General features: G+C 37.7%; 3 protein-coding genes across 3 annotated transcripts; 2 read left to right on the top strand and 1 right to left on the bottom strand.

Annotated features, from left to right (window-relative positions):
* The first annotated feature begins 854 nt into the window (after positions 1–854).
* LOC114135746 (tumor susceptibility gene 101 protein) lies at positions 855–2,772 on the top strand. The gene is made up of 6 exons (XM_028003296.1): positions 855–1,022; positions 1,115–1,199; positions 1,310–1,375; positions 1,515–1,678; positions 1,815–1,917; positions 2,072–2,772. The coding sequence occupies exons 1-6, from the start codon at positions 981–983 to the stop codon at positions 2,170–2,172; spliced, it is 561 nt and encodes a 186-aa protein (XP_027859097.1). The 5' UTR covers positions 855–980; the 3' UTR covers positions 2,173–2,772.
* A 1,184-nt stretch (positions 2,773–3,956) lies between these two features.
* Positions 3,957–11,028, top strand: tsg101a (tumor susceptibility 101a). The gene is made up of 10 exons (XM_028003170.1): positions 3,957–4,358; positions 5,152–5,239; positions 5,336–5,401; positions 5,597–5,760; positions 6,416–6,542; positions 7,116–7,173; positions 8,202–8,296; positions 9,159–9,361; positions 9,439–9,678; positions 9,767–11,028. The coding sequence occupies exons 1-10, from the start codon at positions 4,317–4,319 to the stop codon at positions 9,854–9,856; spliced, it is 1,173 nt and encodes a 390-aa protein (XP_027858971.1). The 5' UTR covers positions 3,957–4,316; the 3' UTR covers positions 9,857–11,028.
* A 505-nt stretch (positions 11,029–11,533) lies between these two features.
* ldha (lactate dehydrogenase A4) lies at positions 11,534–17,005 on the bottom strand. Its single transcript, XM_028003248.1, has 8 exons — positions 16,855–17,005; positions 15,476–15,601; positions 14,722–14,839; positions 14,469–14,642; positions 14,209–14,382; positions 13,247–13,364; positions 12,557–12,680; positions 11,534–12,469 (listed from the first exon to the last, which is right to left on the bottom strand). Exons 2-8 carry the CDS (start codon positions 15,599–15,601, stop codon positions 12,305–12,307), a joined length of 999 nt encoding a protein of 332 aa, XP_027859049.1. The 5' UTR covers positions 16,855–17,005; the 3' UTR covers positions 11,534–12,304.
* Positions 17,006–26,924: the final 9,919 nt, after the last annotated feature.

Here is a 26,924-nt window from a genome sequence, read left to right on the forward strand (position 1 = left end):
ACCTGTGAATTTATTTGAAAATATATAAATCATGTGAGGTGTGGACCACTGTAAGAATAGCTGTACTGCCACAGCTAAATGTGACTTAAAACATGACTTAAAAAGGTTTGCTGCTAACATCATGGTAACAGATACTAAGGCACACCCTCAGAGTTCTATCAGTCTATTAACTGGTTAGGGCTGTTTTTGGAACAAGAAGAGAATCAGCACAGTATTAGGCAAGTCATCATACTATTATGCCTGATTATGACTGCAAAATGTGATAATATAGTGAAGCACAGTGGGTCAAGAGCATATAAATACAGTTAAAATAAAGAGTGTTAGTCACATGTACAATCTGCATAAATGTTCTTAAACTCACGCATCGTAGATGTTGTTTATAATATAAACTTAAAACCTAAAGAAAGAGTTCATTTTAAGTGCATATTCCCTTATCAGCAAATCTTAAAGGAAGCTATAATGTTGACCTGAAAATAGGTCATCTTTGTTATTGTGTTTTATTTTATTGCTCAACCTCAACTGGAGACAATGTTTATGCAACTTAGTTGCAAGTAAAATTTGTTGTAGGCTTATAATTGGAAAGGTTGTTCAGGTAGCAGCATTTTATTGCTATCTCTAGTGATAGCTGACTGTTATGTTGCAAACTTAACAGTAGCGCTGAATTACTTACCTGAGATTATTTTCTTTAAAAAGTGTTGAAAAACAGGCAAAATCATTCATGATTGCTGCGTTGCAAACTTGATCTAAAAAGAAAAACACATTTTCTTGTTTTTCAAAGCCATGTGATGCGTATCACTCTTTGTACGTACATCAAGTCATTTGCATGTTTGTGGGTCTGTTCACTTCCTGGTTGTCCAGGGTTATAAAAGACAGGAGATTGTCCTCAAGGTAGTCGGGTTGAAAGTTGATTGCAAAGAGAGGGACTTTCTCATTCCTTTGTTCTTTTTTTAAGTGTTTTCGAAGAGAAATCTAATTTTATCATGTTATTCGATGAGGAAATGATAAGGAAAATGCTCCCTAGGGTAAGTTCTTTTTCAATTTAACTAATAGCCATGAGAATTTTTTTTTTTCAGTTTTAAAACCATATCTTGGCTCTGTTGTGTTTATTTTAAAGGCATATCTGCGAAAATATGTGGCCCATCAAATTTACGTCTCCATGTCTTACTTCAAAAACCTCGTGCCTGTGATGGATGAGTACGGTATGCAACAAAATAACGACTCAAATTTTTTGTCAGTCTTAACACTGTGAATCCATACACCAGAAGAAATTATAATTTCAGATATCTGATATTTGGTTTACTATGTACAGTTTACAAAGACGGAGCCACAAAAAGCTTGATGAACCTAACAGGAACCATTCCTGTGATGTTTTCAGGTAACTGAGTTTGCACTTTGAACCATGTATAACAGATAACCTCATTATTATTGCTTGACTAACAGTGAAAGACCATAAAGCAGTGCTCTTTTCTTTTGCCTGAGATATATGTATAACCTTTTCTCTGTTTTTATTAAAGGCACGACCTACAACATCCCCATATGTGTTTGGATTGAGCCAAACTACCCCAATTCCCCACCGATGTGTTATGTGAAGCCTACACGTGAAATGATTATTGTCAAAGGAAAGTACATATCCAGTGATGGTGAGGTCACAATACCTTACTTGAAAGATTGGAAGAAGGTAAAAAAAAAAAAAAAAGAAGCTATTTTTAATTGACTGAAACGTGACTTTTATTAAACAAATCTATATTTTTAGGTTATTGTTTGTGGTTAGTGACATTCACACTTCACCAATATGTTTTTCTTTCCTCTACCAGGGTAAATGTGATTTACCTAGCCTACTGCAGGTGATGGCTATCATGTTTGGAGAGGTTCCTCCATTAGCAATGCGTTCCTATCCAGAACCTGAGCAAGCCTCATGTAAGTAAGACTCCAACAGGGTTCAAAACAATAGCTTTGAGTCAAATACCAGCTATCTCTCCGATTCTGGCACTGGCCAACATTGATCTTTTCACTTTGAAATTATAACTGAGTGTTTGACTTGTTATTTATTGTAAACTGTTGTTTTATTTAGGTTGGCTTCAGTTCCACAAAGAAGCAGATGGGAGATATTGCATATCTATACCCAGAGGAGATGGCCAACCTTTCCAGCATGAAAATGAAACCAGTTGTTAGTCTTTTTGTATATATTTGTACAATTTGTGTAAAACAAAAAAAAAATAAAAAGGTTTTACTTTATGAAAAGATAGGCTTAAAATGCACGTATCACCCACTAACTGAAAATCCAAACCAAAACAGCACAATGTACAATGTTGTCTGCTAAAAGTTTATGTATAAACATTAAGACAGTCTTTAACTAGGTCTTGTGGAAATGACTTGTCTGTCAGTGTTCTAGTTTCTTCTATCCACCATTTTCACACTGCCTTGAATTACTTTACAACTAGCCTATAAAAAACCTTGTTTGCACTGACTGGGGATTTTACATGGACCTTTGAACAGAGAAGTCACATACAACCAAATTTACATACAGCTCATGTATGTAAATATTCGTATTTTAATTTCAAAAATGTTTTGAGAGAATAAAAAAACTAGAACTGCTCAAGCTGAGCAGGCACAAAGTCTTTGATGAAACGGTTGCTTTAAGTTGTTTTTTCATCTTTAATATGCAAGTTACTTTGCTTGAACTGTTTGGAACTTTTAACCACAACTTTTCAAAGACATAATAAGGAATATTTCTTTTCTTGGTGTAAATAAAATGCTTTAATAAAGAAATCACTGTTGTTTTGGATATATGTGTGTCAGATAAGAAGGGACGTGGTTCAACGAAGAATTGTTACTTGAGACAAAATATTAAAAACAGAAGAAAAAGGGAGATTTGTTAAAAAAAAAAAACAGTCAGAGAATTTATGGAACAGTTTCATTTTCCATTATTTCAGAGATGAAATAATGGAAAACAATAACAACATTTATTGTGAAAATGCCTGATAAAACTCTGGTTCTGCTTTAACAACATGAAATACAAATACTTCATTTTCTAGTCTTTTAAGTTTTGATCAGGTTGTTATATCAACAACAACAAAACACATCTAGAGGAGAAATATCCAAAGAAAGGTTGTGTTAGCTTTCTTGCCTAGGTAATCTCAAACTTGATTAATTTTGATTTTTAAACTTGAAAAACACTTTAAATGGAAAAGTGGATAAATATTGCCAAGTTATAATATGGGTTCTACCAAGGAGGGTGGAATGAATAAATTATCATAAGGTGCATCAGAGGTGTGTACCCTCAACTCAGTTATCACAGTTTTCTTTTAGTTTCCAAGAATGAACTCAATATTTTTCACTGAATTCATGAAATGTAATCAGACTTGTAAAGCGCTTTTCAGGACCCTCAAACCCACTTTACAATGAAATATGTTATTTCCATTCACTCACACATTCACACGCTGATGATGGCAAGCTAGTGGATTAGGATACATCATATTAACAGTGCAAGATATCCTGAAATTATCACCTTTTTAACAGGAATTTAGACTATGCTCAATTAATAATTCTGAAAACTATTTATTTTAGGTAGCATGAACAAAAACAAGATATGGCATTTCTTATTATTTGTGCTTTTTTTTAATATAAAACGCACATTTTTATTTTTATTTTTATTACTGCAAATATTTTCTTCGTGAGAAATTTTATCACTTATATATATTTATATATTTTGGCCAGCATGTTACTTGGATTTTGAAATTCAGATTTGTTTTTGCTTTTGCTGATCATTTATTTACAGTCAACTAAATTTCATTTCATTTTATGAATGAAAATCATTTTTATTTTATTTCATTTTCTTTTAATTCTAGCAACTTAATAGGTATTTTTACATAGTCATAATTTAGAGTGAAAAGTTTGTATTGAAGTTGACCTACAGCAAGCTAATTACGGAAAAAAAGACGTCACCATCAACGACAACACCTTACGTCATAGACCGGAAATAGTTGAGAAGACACCCGGACATTTCTTTTGTACACCGTCGGAATCTAGTTTTGTATAATTTTCTAGAACTCCAAATTTGCTGTTTTAGCTTTTATTAGGTGGTCTATTATTAAGCTGTAACTCAGAGATATTGCTTAAACTTACCTGGAATATTTTTAAGGAAACGCCAGGGCTGTCTGTAGTCGTCTCTGGGCTAGGCTACTATTAGCCTAGCATTTAACTCTTGCTAGCTAATAACTTCAATTTATGTTGCTTGTCAGAGCAGCTGGGATAAAATATCAACTGTTCAGACTCAAATTATTATTAAGGGCGATTTAAATACACGTTCAAGAAATATGGCGGTTGTCAACGAAAGCGCTCTGAAGAAAATGCTGAAGGTAGGCTTTGCTCTCAACGGCTATGGGTTACGTTAGCTAGATATGATCATGACTTCATGTAAATAGGCTAATTTTCCGCAGACTTACGGTCCAGGAAACAGCCTTTTTATTACAATGTAAGGTTTTGCTTTACGTGTACAATGATGTGATCCATTTTGTCGAGACACCTCACGCTAATGCGAGTTGTACTTTTAAAAATATATTTAGCCGCACGTTATACGTCAACTGCAGTTTTCATATTGTGACATGATCATATTCTTTATTTGTTAATGTCCCACCTTACAGAATGAACTTTGGTACCTTTAATAATGGAAAAAAAGTCACTAAGTAATGCTTGAGGAAAATCTGCAATGTTGAACTAATCCACCATAGTTCGCTTGATGTTTCATAGCTTTGATAAAGATAAATAACTTTAATGCAGTGTATTGTTTTACCATCACAAGATGTACAAACAATCTCTCATTTTGATCATTGCATAAATGTTTCAGCTTCGTCATGAGTGTCTTCTAGTTTTATGTAGAGGTAAAACAAAAATATTAATCACATTTTTAAATTGGTATGTATAAATCTTAATCTACAGTTTTTCTGTAGTTTTCACAATGAGTTGTATTTTATATGCTATTGAACAAAAGTAAAGATATGCAGATATTGTCTTTTATCAGCCACCAGCAAAGTAACATGATAATTCTTAGGCTCAGTTTTGTCAATGGTCAAAAGTTTTAACTGAACTAAGCTAAACTCGTATTCCTCACGTTCATTTCGCCATTTCGCCGCCTTTCTTTTTGTTGTTCAGCAATATAAATACAGAGATCTGACTGTTCGGGAGATTACCAATGTCATCTCCCAATACAAGGACCTGAAGCCGGTTATGGATGCTTATGGTAAACTAATTTATACCTACTTCTCTATTTTTGTCATATTGGTCTATTTTTTTCCCTGCATGCTCATATGAGGATTTGCATCTTCTTGTGTTCTAGTGTTTAATGACGGTTCATCGAGAGACCTAATGAGCTTGACTGGGACTGTCCCTGTGAGTTATAGAGGTAAAATAATTTTTCTCTCTTGATAATAATAAAAAACACTGCAAAAGAATATCTAGCATAATTGTACATTAAGTTTACATAACATTCCACCTGCAATTGATAAACAGCACAAAGTCACTGGTTATAGGGGAGAGGACAATATCCACGAACTAACCCCATTAATTTAATGGTACACTTTGTTTTACTTTTCTTTAGGCAATGTCTACAACATCCCAGTGTGTTTGTGGCTGCTGGACACATATCCATATAACCCACCTATATGTTTTGTAAAACCAACCAGTACCATGATGATTAAGACGGGCAAACACATTGATGCCAATGGCAAAATTTACCTCCCTTATCTACATGAGTGGAAACATGTAAGTATGGTGTTAACGGTCAATATAATAAAACAATTAGAATTATATTTTTTAGATATCTGTAGTTCTGGCTCTGTTTGTACCTGACCAGAAGAGGCGTGTGTGAAAGCTTTGAGAATATTTAGGGCTGAATGCTCAAACCACATAACATATTAGTAGCTAGTAGGGCTGTGTGATATGACTTAAAAGTAAAATTTACTACATTTTTATGCCAAATGTGAATCCAGGGTCAATCAATTTTATTTTAAAAAGGAATAAGACATTATTGAAAATATTTTCAATATTTTATGTCAATAGTCTCCTCTGGGAGTTGGCCTGAATTCAAAGTCAAAATCATAAATTGTATTTATTATAAACATTACAAAACGTAAAACATGTTTACAAAACAATATGGTAGGCCCTGGATGGGCCGATATCACTGCACATACTCTCCTGCCACACTGGAGACTGAAATTACAACCAGCCACAGTTTGAAATCAGGAACTTCAAACTTGCCAGCCAGGCCCTGCAGTGCAAAAAGCCCCGTTCTGAACCACTTTATTGTAGTATTTTTATTTTTATTTTTTACCACCACAGCGAGATTAGAAAGAAAACTAAAACAAAATTATAACTTGTTTTTGTCCTAGTTCGTAAAACAAATCTGTGTGCTTTACAGCCTCAGTCAGACCTGTATGGCCTGATTCAGGTGATGATTGTCGTATTTGGAGAGGAGCCGCCTGTGTTTTCCCGTCCCACCACACAACCCCCCTTCCCAAGCTTTCAAGCAGCTGGACCCCCGAACTGTAAGTGAACTAACGTTTCATCTTAGTAACTATCAGTATAAATAAAAGTTTTTCTAATATTTTTGACATATCAATTATGTCAATGACAGTATAATTTATTTTTGATACATTTTGTTATAAGAAGGATTACTTTTTGGGACCACATAGTAAATATTCCTTATGGTAACAAAGATGAAATAATATGCCCTATTTAGAGGATACATGCCATTAAATACATCGCTTATTTAATTAAGTCTGTTTTAAGAAAGTTGTAGGAATATTGTTCAAGTACTATTCAAAGTCCAAAACGTTGTACATAGTTTTATAATTTACAGCTGGTAATAGGTTATTTTTAGCAGTGGCTCTAATTAAGTTAGCTTTGTATCAAAATTTCTAGTCATCTTTTTTCTTTCTCTTTTCTACCATCATATTTCACACAATGCATGTATTACCTTGAGCACCAGGGGGTGCTCACATACCATGGTAGCTCATCAGGACTCAAGCTAAATCTTCCCTGAAGTTACAGGGTTTTAACTATTTAATCCTCAAAAATATATTTTTTAATTACTCTGAAATACCTTTTGTCTTCCTCAGCTTCTTATATGCCTGGAATGCCTGCAGTCTCACCCTATGGGCCAAATCCCAATCCAGGGTAAGATATTTCTACATTGTCAAAGCCTGCATAATGTGTTTTCTAACAAGCAAGTGCCATGCCACTTTGTGTTGTTTTTATTCATATGATTGTCAGACAGGTGTTTTTATTATTGATTACTTTTGTGCCTTTATATATACATATTCACAACAAAGGCCTGCACTTCAGGAAATGTAAGATGTGAAGTCAATAGAAATTAGAATTTGCTCTTTTTTGTTTGTTTATTATTTGCCTCATACTGTAATGACATAGACACAGTTTTAACAATTAGGTAAAAACCTGGAAAAAATGTAGGATTTTTAAAAATGAAAGTTAAATACTGCAGCTTTAAGGCCCATCATATATTTGCATAGAATTTCTATCAAGTATCTCGAAATACTGGCTTGAATTTTAACTTGTAACCAATACATACTTCTAGATAAATACTCACATGAAGACCTAATAAGACGAGGGTTCAAGTTTACACAGGGACAGTGGAGCTCATCTTGGGTAAACTTGGTCCAACATCTCCCTGGTTACCCAGTCTGAAGGAGCAGGACTCTGGTCCAAGTGACCCAGTGATCTGGTTTAACTTGGTCAAGGGTTCTTATGGTTACCAAGTTCTGGATCAAGAGAGTTCAGTCCAAGTGTACTTAGGGTTAATGGATTAATTATTTTGTTAACTTAGCCTATGCTCACCCTAATTACTCATTTCTGGTTCAGGAGATTTTGATCCGAGTTGATCTTTTTCTGTTGACTTTATTCTTGGTAACCTAGATCAAAAGTTACTCTGGATCTCTGGTTCCTCAATAAGGGAGTTTGGAGCACTGTTAACTGATTAGTCATTATGTTAAACAGAAATTACCTTATTTTTATCTTAGAAGGACACAGTAGAGCATTATAATGGCAAAATAGTTAAGAATAAAACATGTGAGATAAATTAAAATAAAGCAAGGTAGAGTTTGCTTCTAGTGTTTTTATGTTTAAAGTTTTGTTTTTAAATGGAAATATATAAAAAACTGTCATTTTAATAATGCAACTCTTTTCAGAGGTTACCCGGCTTACCAATACCCTCCTGGGAACTCTTATCCAGCCACAGCTGGACCTGGACACTATCCAACTCAGACTCCAGTCTCCACAGTGGGTATGTTTTTGATGTAGCCTTTTTATGCTTCTGTTAGATGTCTTCTTATACGTGCATCTAGATAGCTTGAGCAGAGTTTTTCCGAAGTTTGTGCTAATATTGGGAAAAATATGCAGATTCACAAACCGTAATCATTTGCACCTCATCTGGTTCTTCTTAATTTACTTTAAACACAGCATCTCAAGTCCTGGAATATCTTAATTTTATCCACAAAGTTCCTTAAATCTCCATGTTCCTCATCCAACCCTAAATGAAGACCCTTGACCTTTTTACTTACACTCTTTCACCCTCCTGGTGACTTCAGTGGTATGCCTAGTTGCTTCTGAAAGGCCACAGCTGTAACTGGAGTGGAGTGTATTAAAGGCCAAAGTGCTGGATGGTCTCTCCCTGCCCCCCACAAATCGTCTCACCACACACTGAGAATATCTTAAACAAAGACTGTTCTACAGTGGTGAATGCTGCTCCATCAGCAGCATGCAGGAAGAACTTTAGGCGGCTCCTTTAGTGATGGAAGAAGCTGGTTTTGCCTGCCATAAAAGTCAGCTGACATTAATGGTACTGACTTCAGACATAAGTGTCTCTTAGTTTTAGAGAAATCTGTTACATTTACAATGTATAGCCTGACATTGTTTACTTCTAAACTAGTCTGTCCAAGTATTGTTAATATAATAATAAATAAGATACAAAATATATAAATATTATATTAATAATAGTGTTAAATATACATTCTTTTAGTCTTATTAAAACACTACAATAACTAACCAATTTCAAAGTGGAGAGGTCCAAGCTTAACATTCTGGTATGGTGCAGTTATGTTTTACCACACTGTGTCACAGAGTATTTTCAATCTGTGTTTCCTAAGGGCCAACCAGAGACGGCACCATTGGCGAAGACACCATTCGCGCATCTCTGATTTCAGCCGTAAGTGACAAACTTCGCTGGAGGATGAAGGAAGAGATGGACAGAGCTCAGGCAGAGCTGGATGCCCTGAAGCGAACAGAGGAAGATCTGAAGAAAGGGCATCAGAAGCTGGAGGAGATGATCTCCAGACTTGACCAGGAAGTGGTAAGATCCTTTATCTGTTGTAGTTCTTCTATTTGATTCCTCCTCTAATGTTTTATTGTCCTCCAATTTTCCAACAGACTGATGTTGACAGGAACATTGAGCTGCTGAAGAAAAAGGATGAGGAATTAACCGAAGCCTTGGAGAAAATGGAGAACCAATCAGAGAACAATGATATAGATGATGTCATTGTACCCACAGCTCCTCTGTACAAGCAGATTCTGAATCTGTATGCAGAAGAAAATGCAATTGAAGATACAATCTTCTACCTGGGAGAGGCCCTGCGCAGAGGTGTCATAGATCTGGAAGTTTTCCTCAAGGTAGCTCAGTGAAGAACATCCCTGCTATCTGCTGACTTGAGTTCTCTGCAGTGGTTTCCACATTCACTCTTGTTTTCTTCTGTTGCAGCATGTACGCCTTCTGTCCAGGAAACAGTTCCAGCTTCGAGCTCTAATGCAGAAAGCTCGTAAGACTGCTGGACTAAGTGACCTGTACTGACCCACAATGACCGCTCAGAAACATGCGTATATTCACACTCTTACTCTTCTTCCTGCTGTTTATTTCCTTTCTACAGTCTTCTTGTATACCAACCAGCTGCCTCTTTTTAACAAAAAACTAGAAAAAGCATTTATGAAGAATTCTGTAATGTCTGAATGTGGCCTCTTTTATATTTGACACCATGTTAGATCACAAACTCAACCCAGATGATCAGCAATTACTTTGATTTCATAAAAAACTGGTACCTTTGTGAATTTCATTGTGTGGTTGATTTAGGAAGCTGTTTGACACACATGAGCGATTGGTGTAATATGCAGCTTCTACGACAGTAATGTCGATGCTGCAGTTGACATTTTTTTCCACTAAGGCTGGTGATTTGTATACAGCATCCTGCACTCCATCCATTAATAAATTTTGTCATTTTGGTGAACTAGATATTTTGTCTGGTTAGCATCGATAATATTAGGGACAGATTGCTTGAACAGGTTTTGGAGTTCTGTTCCTTTCCTCACACGAATATATATGTTTTTAAACCAGAAACACCCACAGAGGGTCCCCTAAATGACATGGGGTTAGGCCTCAAGTTGTGGGTCATGTTTTGTAATCTTGGAATCATAGGGATAATTTTTACACAGTTAAGATCATAACCTACACGGACTTTCTGTCACATATGGGTCAGTTACTGAGCTTCAGTTTTAGCTACACACTGTCTGATCCTCTACATTTTCCCCTTCTGATAGTACAAAGGTTTTAGATTATGCCTCACAAACCCAGGCTTGCACATCAGTTTGAGTGCATTGAAAAGTCTTTTAAGTTAAGTAGTTGTTTCACTTTGTACAGCCTTGGCATTTGTAATATTAAGGTATTACTTCTCTCTTTATGTTTACTTTTTGGTTGCTATCCACTTACGCTCAGACCTGCTGAGAGCATTTGGTTTTCACTAAAAGGTTGTGAATAACATTGAGGGCTAAAGGGTACAAAAAGAACTATTAAACTAATCAATATATTATGTTATGTAAAGTTTTGTCTTTTAAATTAGCCTTTTACTAAATGCACTTTGAATTGTATCATAGAATCTTATTTTTCTTGTTTTCAATTCAACCATAGACCACCTGTTCTTTTATATCTGTAGATTTATGTAAAGCATTCAAAATTAAAGTTGATTTAATGAATTGTCTGAATTTATTATGCAGTAATATTTATAAACCCACAAAACTTTTGGAAGTCAGTACTTATTCATAAATAAAAGAACATGAAAAGTACTGGAAAGCGGTAGTTATGGAAAACAAGCATAAGACATGTTTGTGGTCTTCCTTTAAACAGCCACAAAACCTTTTTACCCAAATAGGAAGGTCCAGTGCTTCGAGTTTGTGCTAGTTGGGTCTGGTTTGGCACCACTGATTTTGTGACTTTAAATGACATGAATAATCCCATTTATCAGCATTCTTTGACATTTACTAAATATGCCATGTAGTGATGCTCTACCAGCTGGAAATAAATAAAAGACAGACATCTGTTACTATTCTGGCAGGTTTACTTGATGTTACAGCAAATAAAAATATCCAGCTGCCATGACAGAAACAGTTCCTCTTCAAGTGATACAGTATATCTGAACGCAGCAGCATTTAATTATTTTCTGTATTATAGCCTTAGGTAATAATATAATCTATATTTGGAGTTGAATATAAAACCTCTGGGCATTTCTGTGGGCAAACGGTCTCAGAACTGTAGCTCTTTTTTTTAAACCTAATCTAAAGGTAAATATGCTGGTTGACTAGTCTCCACTGGCTCTCTGGGTAAATTAGCTCTGTTCCACCAGTAATCTCACCTACATCTCAGTGCACTTGTGGTTAGGTTTGCTTCAGTGGACTGCAGTTTTTGAAATAATAAAGGTACTTTGGTATCACAGGATTTTGGCCCAGTGATAATATGTGGCAGTGTTATGACTGTAAGTTGGTAATGGTCACTCCTTATAGAGAATGGAATGTCTCTGTTATGCTTAAAAAACAGAGATTACCAAGTGGAAAAATTGACTAGTTACAACCACAGAATTAACAAATACAGTGCACAGAGAACGCAGCAACCAACAGTACACAAATTACATCCAACTAAAATGCAACGGTCTGAAGTTCTTTTAGTAGAGAGTAGTAAACAGATATCCACTCTACTCAAAACAGATTGACCTTAAATACAGGGGGTAAACGTTTCTTGGCCACAGATGGACGAGGACAGGTGGGGGGGGGTTGGAAAAGCAAAATGATATCAGTGTGCGAGCATATAAGTGTTACACCTATCTTTGAATGGCATAGCTTTAGACACTTTGACTTTTATTATACTCAGAAGTCTTGTTGCTCTGGGAAAGACATGAGAGGTAAGATAGGAGGGGATCAACCGCAGCGTATTTGCTGGGATTTTTCAGGAGTGTTTAAGGTTTTAAAGGAGAGCTCTTCACAGAGTGAGCTCCTTCTGCACGCCCCAAAGGGTCTCGGCGCTCTTCACCAGCTGCGTTTCCTCCTCAGGTTTCAGCGTCATGTGAATGACATCGGTCAGGCCACTGTTACCCAGAACACACGGGATGCTCAGGAAAACCTCATCCTTCACACCATGCATTCCCTATCCAAGAGAAAGTAGAAGGAGTCAGCTGTTAGAACAATTCCATTTTACTGACAATTGAAATGAACTTCTTGGTTTCGTTCATACCTGGACAAGTGTGGACACAGGGTGAACTTTGTGCAGGTTCTTCATAATGCTCTCCACTAAATCAGCCACAGACATGCCAATAGCCCAGGAGGTGTAGCCCTTCAGCTTGATGACCTCATAGGCTCTGCAATGTACAGATACAAAGATTATGACAACAACTTCAAACATCCTGAACTGATCAAGATTCAGGCACTCTGTCATCTTCCACCTTTTTCTCCTGGAATATAAATCCCTGCAGAAACCCAGTTTTGAAAATTCAGGATTACTAGTACCACATGCTGGCTGGTCTTTCCCAACTGGTACCTCTTGTTGAGAAACATTGGGAAAATTTACCCTTCTTTGTTCCAAGACTCGAGTCTTTTAATACATCCGATACCTTGACATTTATGATAAGGTAACCTATTGTGTTCTACATGGCTACTCCAAGATAAGTCACATTCAGTGTTTGACAAAATAATGGCACGATGTCAAATGGAGCAATAGAGTAAACTTCTGCATCATGGACCAGCCAGAAAAGTGGCACTGCAAAGTCATGAAACACAATATAGATTGTTGGGCCTTCATAGGTTGGTTAAATTGATTTAAAAGTTTAAGCTGGCACCAATCTTTACCATTACATTATTTAAAAGCTCTAAAAACAATTTAAATCCAATGAATAACAGTCTGTGAGTAGGACTGCATCACACTTACCCATCAACCACCTTCTTATGCACGTCCTTCCAGTTCTCGCTGTCACCATCTGCACCCATCTTTGGGTTGAGACTTTGCAGAGAAACTCCAGCAATATTCACACCACTCCACACAGCCACTGTGGAAGCAACATTTAGACTGTTACATTCTGGCAGATATGTCCTAAAACACAGTAAAATATATATAGACAGAAGGGTCAGTGCTCCTTAAACTGTCTCACACAGTCTAAAACTACAATTACAAGCTTGAATGCTACTTATTGTGGCCTTTTCAGAAAGAATAACATTTTTTGTGCAAATGAAAACATGAGTGTGCGTTACATCTTTGTTCACATCCCTCCCCTCCCATTTCTGATATCCCAATTAAATCCAGTGCCTTTGTCTTCACAAGTCACCCAATTAGTAATCAGGTCTACCGGTAGGTAATTTAAGATCGGTCTAACTACAGCTGTTCTTCAAAGGCCTCGTGATTCTCATGGACAGAGTTGATGGGAAAATGGATGAAGGTAAATACAGAGGAATTCTGGAAGAAAGGCCCAGTCAAAGTACAAACCTAAATGCAATTGAGTAATAAGACTTGAAAAATTGCACATACACTCTTCATTCAATATGACTGATCTTGAGTTGTTTTCTTGAAAAAGGCCTCAGTCTTAACCTGGAAATCTGGTAGAGATACTCCAAAATACATGAAGCTGTAATGCACAGTTTTCAAATTTGCATTTCTTCTAAAGTGTGAAAACCATGTGTCCCTTTCCTTCCACTTTACAATTATGTGCACAGTTTTTTCCCCCCTACAAAACAAGGTCCCATCACACTGATTGTTGATGTCATAAGCTGTTAAATGTAAAATAGTTAAATGGGTGCTGTTGTTAGTGTGTCAATGTCTGAACTCTAGATATATTAAAAAAAAAAAAAAACTACAGAGGACACTTGGATGATTTATTTTTAGAAAGACTTGCATACCACTGGAATCTCCATGCTCTCCGATAATCCAGCCGTGGCAGCTTGCAGGGTGGAGGTGGAACTTCTCTCCCATGAGGTGGCGGAATCGGGCGCTGTCCAGGTTAGTGCCAGAGCCAATGACACGGTGACGTGGGAAACCACTCAGCTTCCATGCCACGTAGGTTAGGATGTCGACTGCAAAAGTACAAAATACATGATGAGCACATAAGCCAGTATTTTACCAGAGAGGATACACCTAATCTCATGATCATCTGACTAACCTGGGTTTGAGACCACCAGCAGGATGCAGTTGGGGCTGTATTTCACAATGTTGGGGATGATGAATTTAAAAATGTTAACGTTACGCTGCACCAGATTAAGGCGGCTCTCGCCCTCCTGCTGGCGGGCCCCGGCAGTCACCACCACCACCTTGGAGTTGGCGGTCACACTGTAGTCTGGCAAAATGACAGAAAGAGCATCATGTAGTTTGTTGTTTAGCGCTCTCCTGGCAGACTTAACATTAATGTCTCTCACCTTTGTCAGCCACAATCTTGTGCGTCTTGAGGAAGAGGGCTCCATGCTGGAGGTCCATGGCTTCACCCTTCAACTTGTCCTCCATTACGTCAACCAGGGCCAGCTCATCACACAGATCCTGAGTTTACACATGCGGGTCAAACTTTTGTTCTGTCACAGCTACAAAAAGCTTGCTCAAATTGACCAATTTGTGATCGTATAATTGTTTGTGTGTTGTTCATAAACTTAAGACATTTTTCCACCTCTAGATACGTTACAGTCGCAATCCTCACTGTAATCTAATTTTAGGTTTCTTCTTGTCACTCTACGAGCTTCAAAGACCATGCAATCAATAGTTCTCCTGTTGACTGTTTCCTCTACCTAAGCTGTGGATGTCTGCAGCTTTACGTACTTAAAATACACATGTATTTACGATTATCTAAACAAAGGGGACTAAATAAAAATGCACACCACACTTTTCAGATTTTCAAATTACATTGAACAGACAATGGATGACTAATGACAGGCTTTTTCTGTCATCCACTTAATTATTCTCCTCATTGTATGCTCTGTTGCAAAAAATACAGATGAAATGAAATACCTCTGCAGCTGCAATGTCACAAAATGTACCACACTGGTTCTAGTTTTCAGCCTGCACCAATTTATGACAGTAGTATTTTCTTTACAGTGCAAGCTGCTACTTTCTTGGTGTGTTTTTAACGTTCTGTGTTTGCAAAACTCCTATAAAATTTCATCTGGAGCTGCTCATACACACCTTGAGCAGTATGCTGATGGCGGATGCCATGCCCACCATGCCGACTCCGACCACTGTCACCTTGTTCCTGCAGCCAATAGGCTCCTCCTTCATCACATGGCTGATGAGCTTTTCCTGAGTGGACATCTGTGGAAATAAATTACACATAGGGAAGGAAGTTGGCAGATGAAAGGCAGCTGAAGCAGAGTCTGAGGCTTTTACCAGTGGAGTTACACCACAGAATACATGACTTATTTCACATCCCCTCCCCAGCAGGCTGAGTGAAACCAGGATTTCACTATTAGGTCATCACTACCAAAAGTGTGCCATTTCTGTAAGCACAAACCCTCTCGTGTCTCATCCCCATACCATGATACAGGTGGGGCTCTTCAGAACCTCTGTTCTCAGTGATCGCCAATGCCCAGGGAATTCACTGCAGCAGGGACCATCCCCTCCCCACGTCACACACGGCTTCTTGCTTCCTGGTTGGGCAGGCATGGCTGAGTGTTCAGACTAGCAGATGTTTACGTCACTGCCATGACAAGGCTGGTTTTCCGCTGTAGTGTGGAGGCAAGCACGTAGTGGGGGGTCCTGGCAGGCTCACCCCTGCTAAGGATTTTTAGTTCTAGGTGTTGTGATTCTTCACATTATTGAACACTGCAATAAACATCATGGATGTATTTTAATTATTATTCTATTATTGTTTCCTCAACAAATGAGAGGTCTTGCCCCTCATGAGGAGACTCTTTGGGCTTACAGGATTACTCTGCATGTGCTATACAGGGTGGAGGTCAGAATGGCTCAAATTTCCCCTGCAGCAGGCAGCATTTAAATGAAAATTAGTTAGAATGTAGAAAATGACAAAAAAATGTTTTTATCGTGAATACATGTTTTTATCAAGTCCTTTTAAGCATCACAGCTACAGACATGTCTCTCTCCTCATGCTGCTTGATGATTAGCACATGTTGAGCTCTTCAGGTCTTCATCCAAATCGAAGCAACTGTGAAGCTCCGTCTTCATTGTAATGGAGAAAATTCATATCCAGGAGCAATTTTAGTTCAGCTTTTCTTTCTAGAAGAATCGGTCTAGTATGACCAAGAATCATGTCAGGACGCTGGTCACCTCTATGTGAACATAGAGGTCGTACCCACTGCGTAAACCACAACAAATGGCTGCAGCCATTGAGACACTGCAAAACCGCTATATTGTCTTATAGTGGTTTAATTTGAAGGCGAAGCACCGGGAAATAGTGGAGCTACTGCATCAGCAAAGTGACGCCCAAACCTTCTGATCATCAGGTTGTTTTTAAAAATGCAACAAATGGTACACAAAGAGGCAGTGAATAATAAATAATATGTTTCTCTGCATCGTTGGTAAATGTTAAAACACAGATGCCTTACCTTTACGGTTTAAGTTAATCAGGTGAGAACACGAGGTGGAATGTCACGGCTCCTTCTCTCTTTCCGCACAAGTGCAGCCGCTTTTATGGAAAGGCTGTGAGTATTTAAAGGCAGCCACCGTTTGGGGGCGGTGGCATGCGCGCTGATGATGATGATGATTAAGAGGACGTCGGGTGGGATGATGATGCTGCGGCCGTCTGGCGTGTGGAGAGTCACGTTTGCTGCAGGATGAGCCACAGATTGGGGCAATTATGGAAAGATGGTCGTTTTGAAAAGAAAGAAAAAAAAAAAATTTTTACAATTTTATCATAATTTGATTCATGAAAAGGGTAAAATTGAAAAGAAAAAAGCAAAATACCCCGTTCTCACGTAGCCTATGTATGTGGTGGAAACACTGAGCTGGTGAACACGACGCGAATTTCCTGCCACGAGTTTATGACTCATTCTGCTCAGCCGCTTGGGTATGGGTAAAATTTCTTAATAATAAATGGGTGTATTTTAGCTATACAGAAAAAAAAAATACTGTTATAATGTCTTTAAATTGCATGTGAAGTAACATTTATTCAGAGTTGATATGAAACCAATTTAAGCATGTTTTGATTGCCTTTTTGGTAAGAACAGCATTCTTGCGCCATCTTGTGTCCACTCAGAATTAATGCAAGACAATGTTGCATTTTTCTGTAGCCTCTTCAGTGTACATACAACTTTACATCTCAAAAGAAAGTCAGCCAGAGTAATACCATATTTGATGTTGTAATTATTTTTATATATATATAACTTTAAAAATACGTGAAATTTGGAGCAGAGGATAGTGATTTCACATAATTCAGCTCGACACTGCTCCAAAAAACAAACAAAAAATAGAAGAAAATGTTGCCTGAACAAAGTAGGCTGCTCCAAATTTCACATATTTTTAAAGTTGGGATGATAATACATGCAGCTACTATTTTTAACAGCAAATTATAAAACATCCACGTTCTGGATTCATTGATTTTCCTCCTTCAATAAAACAAATTAACAGTCTCCAAAGGCTGACTGGGGTGCCTTACATGTCATGAACTCTAGGACTTTGGTCTTGGGTTTTGCATTACTTTGTGATTTGTCAGTCTTTTCATATTCAGTTCGGATTTAAGATTCCTTGCAGTTTTTTTCTAGAATACATAAATATGTGTTTTCTTCTGTTTGTTCTTTGTTAGCTCTTGGTTCACATTCTATAACATTCAAGTCTGTGTATTGTTTGCTTGTGTCAGCGTCTGTGTTCCAGATCTATTTCATAGCTGCCCTCAGTGTCTCAGCTGCCTGCACTCCCAAGCTGTTTCCCATCTGTCTGGCATTCCAGTAATCAAGCTGCCCAGTCTAAGTACTACTTGATTTTCCCATTCTGTTAGTTTTCTCCTTTAATGCCACAAGCCTGTGTCTTTGTGGTTCTGTCATACTGCATTAGTTTGGATTTGCCACTAGAATTTAGTTTTTGTACATTTTTTTGTTATTATTTTACAGTAAACTGTTTTATTTTTCACCTGTTTGGCTCCTCCCTGCTGTGTTTTATTGTTTTATGGCACAATATATTTCTTGTACTGTAGTTAGGGTTGTGTAATATTATTCCCTTTTATGTGTGTTAGGAATAGTTTTATGTATGTTAGTTATAAATTATGTTGATACTGCTTAAATTTTCTGAATATTTAATTTATTAATTGATTAGTCATGTCAGGTAGGCTTGTACTGTATTGATTTGTATTATACTGAAGAATATAGTATCCCCATGTGTATTTGGTGTAATTTTGATGTAACAAAAAACATTCTAGCAACGTTACAATTTACTACAGTGTTCTGTTGTCTTGAGTTATCGTTAATTTTTTTCTAATAGGATTCCCAAAAGTTGGATTTTTAAAATTTATTCTTTTTAACAAAATGTTTTTTTAGTATTTTGATTCTGATTTGAATGTGACTTGAGACTATTTTTCATTCTGTTATGTTCTAAAGATAACATAACAAACTGATTAATTGGCAGGTCTTTGATGTATGCGTGGATTTTAGATATTACCAAATTGTTGTCTGGAGTGGAATTGTTTTTCAAAGTGTTTTTTAATATTTTTGAAAAAACTCAGTCTTTATATATAAAGTAAACAAACTGGACAAGCCAAAGAGCTGCAGATAAAGGCCACTTCAAATGATTACATGAAAGTCTGGTTATATGAAAGCAAAGCTGAAAAAAAAAATAAAATTGGTGTTCATTATTTGAAATTTAATGTGAAAAAAGCATGTTAAGTAGTAAATGTTCTTTCTTGAAAATACAACATATCCTATGACATTTCAATATATGATCAGTCTTTTTTCAGTTTGTCCTTTTTTCAGTCTTTTATCAGTTTTAATTGATGGAACCTGGTTCCATCAATTAATCTATTAAATGATGGAACCAATTAATAATAGAGTGCTTCCATCTTCACATAGAAGAAATACGTCTTCACATATGTAAAGGAATACGTGAAGACAAATATGTCTTAGACATATTTCTGAAAGATAAGAAATGCTCAGTCCAAATGAAAAGTTAATGACTCATGCACTCATGATAAGTTCTTTATCGGTTTCAATTTCAAACCAATTTCTTACAGGTTTTGTCACATTTGCTATTGCCATAACAAAAAAGCCGCCTTTTAGAAGTCCTTGTTTTTAGTTATCATCAGCCGCTGTCTCAGTACAAGTTCTCCAGCAGGGGGTGCTGTTATACAGGAAACTGTATGGCTTCCAGTAACCATGAAACATGAGGTCTCCAGTATTGTGGAAACAGACAGTGTAGGATAACGGCATCCTTTTTTACAATTCAAGATAAAATTACAAAAACAGATTTTGTAATTGCCAAAATCATGTGGCAAACACATGGACTATACTTTATTTTTTAAAATGTGTTTACGGTTTCAATAAAATGGCTAATTACCCCCTTCAAGATGTATTTTTACAGATTAGGTAGTACTTAAAGTTCTAAGGAAAAATGTTCTGATTCTGCAGTTGAAAGAATATCTCTAAGGCATGCTCTTAGATTAAACCTCATCTGGTTTCTTTCGGCAAGATCTAAAAGTCTGCTCAGCAATAAAGAAAGACTTAGGTGCTGTGGTGTCAGTATAAGGTGCAGCAGAAGATAGATGAAGTTTCATTAGACCTGTTTGGGATCAAACTCTGTGTCCTGCTGTTTAATGTTCTCATTTAGCCCACTGAGATTCACCCAAACAGCTTCTCGCTGCCCTTACTGTTGTTTGGCTTGTCTTTGTCTCCAGTTTGCTTCCAGTGTAGTCTCTGGAGTGTGTGCCAACACAATCACTGCGAACAGCCCAGTGGAATAAAGAAACATCAGTTTGCCATGTTAGCTCACCTTCTTACACCACAGGGGTCAGTTTCCAACATGTTGTTATTGCACAGGGCATTGGGACCGAGGGGTTTCCTGCTTTGAGTGATACCTGTTTCAAGCTGCCATGGTAATAGAGAGCAATCTAATCACCTTGTTGCAGCCACCTCTTCCTCCCGCAGCCCGTGTTTAGAAATAGAACTGTGGCAGAGGAACAAGGCCTCATCAATCACCAAGGGATTCTCCTGGGATGAAAATCATGCTCGCAACTCTGACAGAACACCATCCAGCTCGCTGAACTGTCCTCATTTTCCTGCTCAAACAGAAACAACCTGAACATGAGTAACTTAACTGGCATCATTCCAGATTTCTGTCGTGTCTTATGCTCTGATCTGTGTTTTTATTTTAGCGCTTCACAAACATTTTCCTTCTATTCCTATCTTAAAAAAATCACTTGAAGCTCATGTTTTCCCCCTTTTCTCCTCTCTTTTCTTGGAACGTCGTTCCATGGACACCTTCTGTTGAAGACTGATAACATCCCTGATGGAGTTCCTTTATTAGCCACCCACAAGCAGATTAACCAGAGCAATAATACACCAATCAACAGCAATTACACACTGTTAAGCCCAGGGAGATCTCTACAGGATCCTGTATTTGTATGATGATTGGAAGCATTTTAGTACAGCAAAAAATGATGTGTGTCTATGTATGCGTTTACATGTGTCACACAAGTACATTCAATTAGGACTACTTAGGTTTGTGCCAAAGTCTTAATCTTCTCATAATACGGACTATCATGCTCTGAAGTGAGATGAGTTGAGATATTCAAAAGGAAAACTTCGAGTTGAGTGTAAACATGATTGCGACGGCTGTGAGCCAGATTAACAAAATCTGGTATAAAGCCAATTTCCCGTCATTACAGCACATTAAAAAACTTGCATGAAGTGTTGGCATTTGCTACATTTTTGCACATCAAATCTAAAACAGCCAACTGGCATTCCTACTGAGCAGCTACATGATAATGAAAACGAGGGAAATCATAGTTTTCCCGCCTGCAGGCATTCATACACCAGCCAAGTGTGATTTCAAGAACAGCTGTATGAATTTACCCTCTCCCCTCCCATATTGCTTTTGCATCCACAAATCCTTGTGTACATGGATGAATACACAAATGAGGGTAGATAATACAAAAAACAAAACACCGGACCAACAGGTTCTTCTGAGATACATGCTGGAGCAGCAAGAGGGTTCACGAACTGATTGGGTTGCTTTTATTTTTGTCATTTTCTCAGTGAACTAGTATAACTTCATTTTGATTAAATCATTTGGCTCTTTAAAGAGTGTTGTTGAGTGGAGGACAAAATATATTATATTTTTCGGAATCAAAACTTTTCAATAAATCATAAAAAATGAGAACGGTATTAATAGCCATAATGACCAGATGTGAATTTCTGACCATCTATCCCTGCCTGGAGATACAGTATATCATCCCATGTCGTCCAAACATTAATCCTGCAGTAGAAAATAAAACCCAAATTCAGCATTTCAATTGGGCACAAAATTAAATACCTTTTCTTTTTCGTTCCCAGCTCTAATTACTTTAGAGGATTTATGTCCCTAACATGGTTATTTGTTTAAGGGCAATGCATGCTCATGTATATTGCATTGCTGTATGTAGCCTCGCCATTTTTTTCCATGTCAGTAGAGGAGCAACCAGAGGCTTCTGTCTCCCAGCCCAGTGACCTTAACGCCAGTGATTGATATGGGAGGAGTGTTGTGCCAGTGAACGCATCGTCTGCACATTGCACATGTGCGTGTCGGTGTGCCGACCTGTGCCCACGGATGTGTGTGTATGAAAGGGTAAGGTTAATTGAAGTTGTTAGAGTGAAAACTATTCCCTCCGGGGACGTAGCAGGTGGAGACAGTGTGTGGGGTGCAGCAATGGGTGTAGGAAAAGAGAGAGTGAGATCAGGGAAGACCGAGGACAGCGAAGCGTACAGCGAAGGGTGGAAGGTTGATCTACGGGATTGTTTCTGCCGTCCTGTGCTTAGAGGTAGTGATACACGAGGGCAAAAAGATGAAATGGTTCATGTAAAGGTCACATGTGTCTGTCTGACCCTCTATGTGAACCCTAAGATCTTCCATCTTTTGCCTTTAATCTCCTTGTCTCTTTTTCTTCCTGTTAAATATGAACAAACTGGGTTTTTCTTAAAAAGTTTACACAGCAAAACTAAACTAAATCCACACATTCCCTCCTCTTACTGTCTACCTCATCACCTTCCTATCTCTCGTTCTGTCTATCCCATAGCCTGCTGTGGTCTCTCTTCTCTGCTCCCGTGCTGGCCTTCATTTCACAGATGACAGGTTGGCTGACTGTAATCCAACAGATGCCGGGGCGGGGAGGCCTGACCAACTGTTTTAACTCCAATCAGCTTTTATTGCTCTCCAGAGGAACCTCAGACAACCCCCTGCCAGCCTGACATTTCAGAGAGAAGCGGAGGCTACAGAAGGAGAAAAGAACCTAGAGTGTATACATACATATATGTAACTCTATGAATGTGTGTGTGTGTGTGTGGTTTAAGGTAGGGGGGTGATGGAGAAAAAGGGTGACAGTCAATTCTTGCTGTGCCTGGTGTGGAGCCGAGCCGCTGGCTTCAATCAACTGAGACACATGTTTTTGTGTGTGTGCGTGTCTGTGTCTGTGTGAGGCAGAGAGAGTCCGTTGTCAGCAGGGATGGAGATGTCGCCGGTAATTCATCTGCCAGTGCTGCCCGCTCCCAACAGCTTGAGCCACCCCTGCACGGTCCACGTCTGTCGCCTCCCTCCTCTTCTCCATCCATCTCACTCGCTGCTCCCCACATCCATCCACAACCCTCAACCTCACGCCATCCCTCCCACTGAGACAGAGACAAAGAGCACTAAGAGTGACCATACACAAGCGCAATTTTGAAGCTGTTGTCATTACTGTAAACTTTCTCCAAATGGTCTCCAGTCTTTTGTTATGTTTAGGCCTTTTTATGTTGGAGTTTTTCCCTAAAAGTTAAACTGTGAAGGTAGGTTTCGCTTTTATAAAGTTAATTTATTTCAGTCAATCAAATCAAAAAGTGAAACACATTTATATTCACATCGAGTGGTATTTTTAAAGTTTTATTTACATTAATTTTGATAGCTACGAATTTCAACTATATGTCAACTGAAAATCATTCGTTTTTTAATGAGCCAAGCAATGATGGGAAAGACTGCTGACTTGACAGATGTTCTGCTGACTATCTTTGAAACTGTTCAAAAGAAGTGTAAACCACAAAGGTAACCTCCAAACATGCTGGATGTTCACCGAATGCTGTACGCAAGCATAGTAATTGAAAGTTGAGTGGAAGAAAAAAGGGCACACAAGAACATTGTCAGCCTTGAGAGTATTGTAACAAAGCTCATTAAAGACTCTGGGAGAGATTTAGTTTTTCCAGGACCTCCACACAGAGGCATTCTCTGGGCAAAGCCAACAACTGTTACATTTCTTGTGATTAGCTACTCTTCAACCTTTTTGTAAAATGCTAATTCTCTTTTTAAAAAATCCACTACTACGCAAAATTCACATTTTGCATGTTTCAGTATTAGCATATAGATATCTCCTGCTTCTAGAAACAGTGAAAAAAAATTGAGGGAATAAGTAAATGCTCCGCTGGTGTCTACAAAATGACCTGTTTCCAAATTGTTGAGTCACAATTTATTTATTTGGTTATTTATTTATTTTACCTAGTAATCCCAGGCCAAGCCCAGCCCCTCACCTGGCCACCCAAGTTGAGCTCCACCCACCTCATTACAGGAGACGCCAAGTTTATTCTGCTGGATATGCAGTGTAATGACTGCTGGAAATTGAAAATATTTTGCTGTCGGCTGCAATACAGAGCATGTGTCCATTCATTCTCTCCCAGTCACATAGAACAGAGCTGCGTGGCTTCATTTTATTTTTGTTTGTGATGTCCTTGACGCCAAAGGAAGTTTTTGCACAAGTCATTTTAGGAAAACTAGCAACACATTCGGCAGGATTTACCAAAAGACTTGGACTGAAGGAACGTTCTGTCACTGTTCATCACAAATCTGCAGATGGTGGCGATGTAAGTACATAATTATATCTTGTGTGTTTTTCTGCATGCCCATGATTTGTTTGTTTGTTAGCATAAGCTAAGGCTGAATGATAGCCTCTGCTAGTCCTGTGTCTGACGTCACATTACTCACAACATTTACTGTCGGAACTGAAAGTAGTCTGCATTGAGAAGATGGGCTGTCTGTGAAAACACGACCGACACTCGCACAGCACCGACATTGTCAGATTTTTTTTTGCTTGTACAGAGAAAAAAAAAAAAGCAAGCATCCACAATGTATATTAAGCTCATTTGCATAATTGTGACGTAGCCCTTAAACTGTGCATTCCTTAATAAGATCAAAACTGGCAGAACTGATCGGGTGAAATCTCAATATCTGAGAATAATTTTGTGTATTAAATGTAATGACCATATTTTGTGTAGCCCACAGAGCTATCCTACAGCTTGTTCAAGGAAGCATAATAGTAAAATTTTAAATTTTACATTCAAAACTTTTATTTAAAAAATTAATGGATTCAACCTGCTACTGAGGAAAAGCAAAAATTCATCCTTTACAAAAAACGACTGCAACTATGATTGTTTTTAGATATTTACTTTCCATGTGAAGTTCATTGCTGTTTGGGGCTAACCACTGGCCTGCTGGGCCTTAGCAGTGGCTTACTTTGCCTTTGCCTTAGGCTAACTATGGAAGATGACTAAACAGTGTGCTGCCCTGTTGGTAATAGGGAGGTGTGCAAACTATTAATAGCTGCTATATTAATAACTGTGCCACTTGTTAACAATTTTTTTCGTAACTTGTAATCAACATGCATATAAATTAAAGACAGGATTTTAAAGCCATTTTACAGTGTGAGATTTTGCTGCTGCTGCAACATCAAAGAAATCTATTGAAAGGTTTTTTTTAGCAGATCGTTACTAAAGAATGCCAATAAATGTGACTAGAAATGTAGGCATTTTGTGAAAAACGGATCTAGTGACGAATAAAAAAAATGCAGATGTTTTGATGCTGTTATTCTATCAGTTTTATTTGCTAAGTCTCATGTAAATCCTCCAAGAAACTGTGAGTTGTTTGATAAATTCTACTTCTTATTCCTTGATGCCCTGCTGATGGAGTTGGTGTGGTGATGAGCACAGTTTTTTACAACGGGAAGTTTTCTGGAAAGAATCTTAGCTAAGTTTATGGATGGGTTTCCTAGCTCATTAGATGCATTTATCTAGGTGCTCTGATTCTATCCCATTGTCAACAAACTTGTACGTTTGATTAATTGGAGACCCCAAAATAACCCTAGGTATGAATGTACAGTAAATGTTTGTGTGTCATAACCTTGAAGATGAGCTGGAACCTTGTCAAGGGTGCAGCTCGCCTCTCGTGACATATAGGAAATTCTCCTTCTCTGCTGCATGTACACACAGACAGCAGATGGATGAATTTCTTAAGTCGGTGTAGAATGGGACATCTTCAACTCGGCAGGCAATTCAGATCAATATTAATAATACATTTTTTTACTGGTGCTGCCATAAAAAAAGCAATGCGACTTTGGCCATGAACAGGATGTTTATTCAGCCCTTACTAACAACTAACTTGCAAATGTTCAAAAATGTGCTTGTTTATGCAAAGAGAAAATGCATTTTTCAGTCATTTTTGTTTTGTAATACTTATTAAACAACCTGCACAAAAAGGTAAGGAAGTTTACTGTTTCTTGAAATATATTTCATGTTTTAAATTTTTTTTTTTTTTTTTTTACAATGTTTGACCGTAACATTCAGATGTCATGGAAAATTTAAAGCTGATCACCTTATAATCGTTATATTCTATCTTCAGCTAACATAATGCAACTTCCTGTGTAAAAGTTTGAGGTTTAAAACAAATAGATTGGTGCTAAACCTGGCAGAGCAGAATGGAAATCGCTGCCAACATCATTACATTGTGACGCTGCTGGGGAATAAGTTGTAGCACCACTGTAGTCAGCAGGCTGCTCATCAGAAACCAGTACCAGCTGCCTTTTCCTGAAGCTGTTTTCCTAGATGGGTCCTGGGAAACATTTTGGATCAGCTCTCAAAATTCTTCTTCTCTACTTTCCTGTTCATTTTTGGTTAACATTTTTATGATACTTGCAAATTCTACCATTTTTCTTTTAATATCTTTGAACTAATTCTTCTCCAATTATCAACTTAAAATTTATCTTAAATTATTGAATTTAAATGTAACCAAAAATAAAAGCAGTTCACTGTCTCATGCATCACCCCACTTCTTTGATATGTGCGTGCTGGTAATTATTCCTCAAAAATAGGACAGAAAACTCATGGGGGACCATGAAGGGAGTTGACTGTGGAAAGGTTAGTGGTTGCGCTTGGGGAGTGATGAATAATCAGGTGTCACGCCACCACAATGTACATGATACATGATGTAGTTTATGTGTTCGCTTTAAATAAGCCCATTAGATCATGTAGCTGGCACATATGCTGTAATCAGGTTTTAAAAGCAGTGGTGACATTGCCAGGAGCAGATTCCAAATTGGCAGGAGACGAAAGCTTGTTCCAGTGTGTAACTGAATCCTTTTCAAGGGTACAATGGCAATGTACAACAGGGAAAAGGTGACCTGTGCAACCAATTCTAAAACAAATGC

Source organism: Xiphophorus couchianus, chromosome 2 (assembly GCF_001444195.1).
Source record: "Xiphophorus couchianus chromosome 2, X_couchianus-1.0, whole genome shotgun sequence".
In the NCBI taxonomy this organism is placed as follows: domain Eukaryota; kingdom Metazoa; phylum Chordata; class Actinopteri; order Cyprinodontiformes; family Poeciliidae; genus Xiphophorus; species Xiphophorus couchianus.

Excerpts from the sequence above, each read along its gene's own strand:
- tsg101a (XM_028003170.1), top strand. The coding sequence starts at position 4,317 with ATGGCGGTTGTCAACGAAAGCGCTCTGAAGAAAATGCTGAAG. Across the intron at positions 8,297-9,158 it reads GACTCCAGTCTCCACAGTGG|GGCCAACCAGAGACGGCACC; the intron begins GTATGTTTTTGA and ends GTGTTTCCTAAG. Across the intron at positions 9,679-9,766 it reads ATCTGGAAGTTTTCCTCAAG|CATGTACGCCTTCTGTCCAG; the intron begins GTAGCTCAGTGA and ends CTTCTGTTGCAG.
- LOC114135746 (XM_028003296.1), top strand. The coding sequence starts at position 981 with ATGTTATTCGATGAGGAAATGATAAGGAAAATGCTCCCTAGG. Across the intron at positions 1,376-1,514 it reads CATTCCTGTGATGTTTTCAG|GCACGACCTACAACATCCCC; the intron begins GTAACTGAGTTT and ends TTTTTATTAAAG. Across the intron at positions 1,918-2,071 it reads AGAACCTGAGCAAGCCTCAT|GTTGGCTTCAGTTCCACAAA; the intron begins GTAAGTAAGACT and ends TGTTTTATTTAG.
- ldha (XM_028003248.1), bottom strand. The coding sequence starts at position 15,601 with ATGTCCACTCAGGAAAAGCTCATCAGCCATGTGATGAAGGAGGAGCCT. Across the intron at positions 12,681-13,246 it reads CATAAGAAGGTGGTTGATGG|AGCCTATGAGGTCATCAAGC; the intron begins GTAAGTGTGATG and ends TGTACATTGCAG. Across the intron at positions 12,470-12,556 it reads CTGTGTCCACACTTGTCCAG|GGAATGCATGGTGTGAAGGA; the intron begins GTATGAACGAAA and ends TCTCTTGGATAG.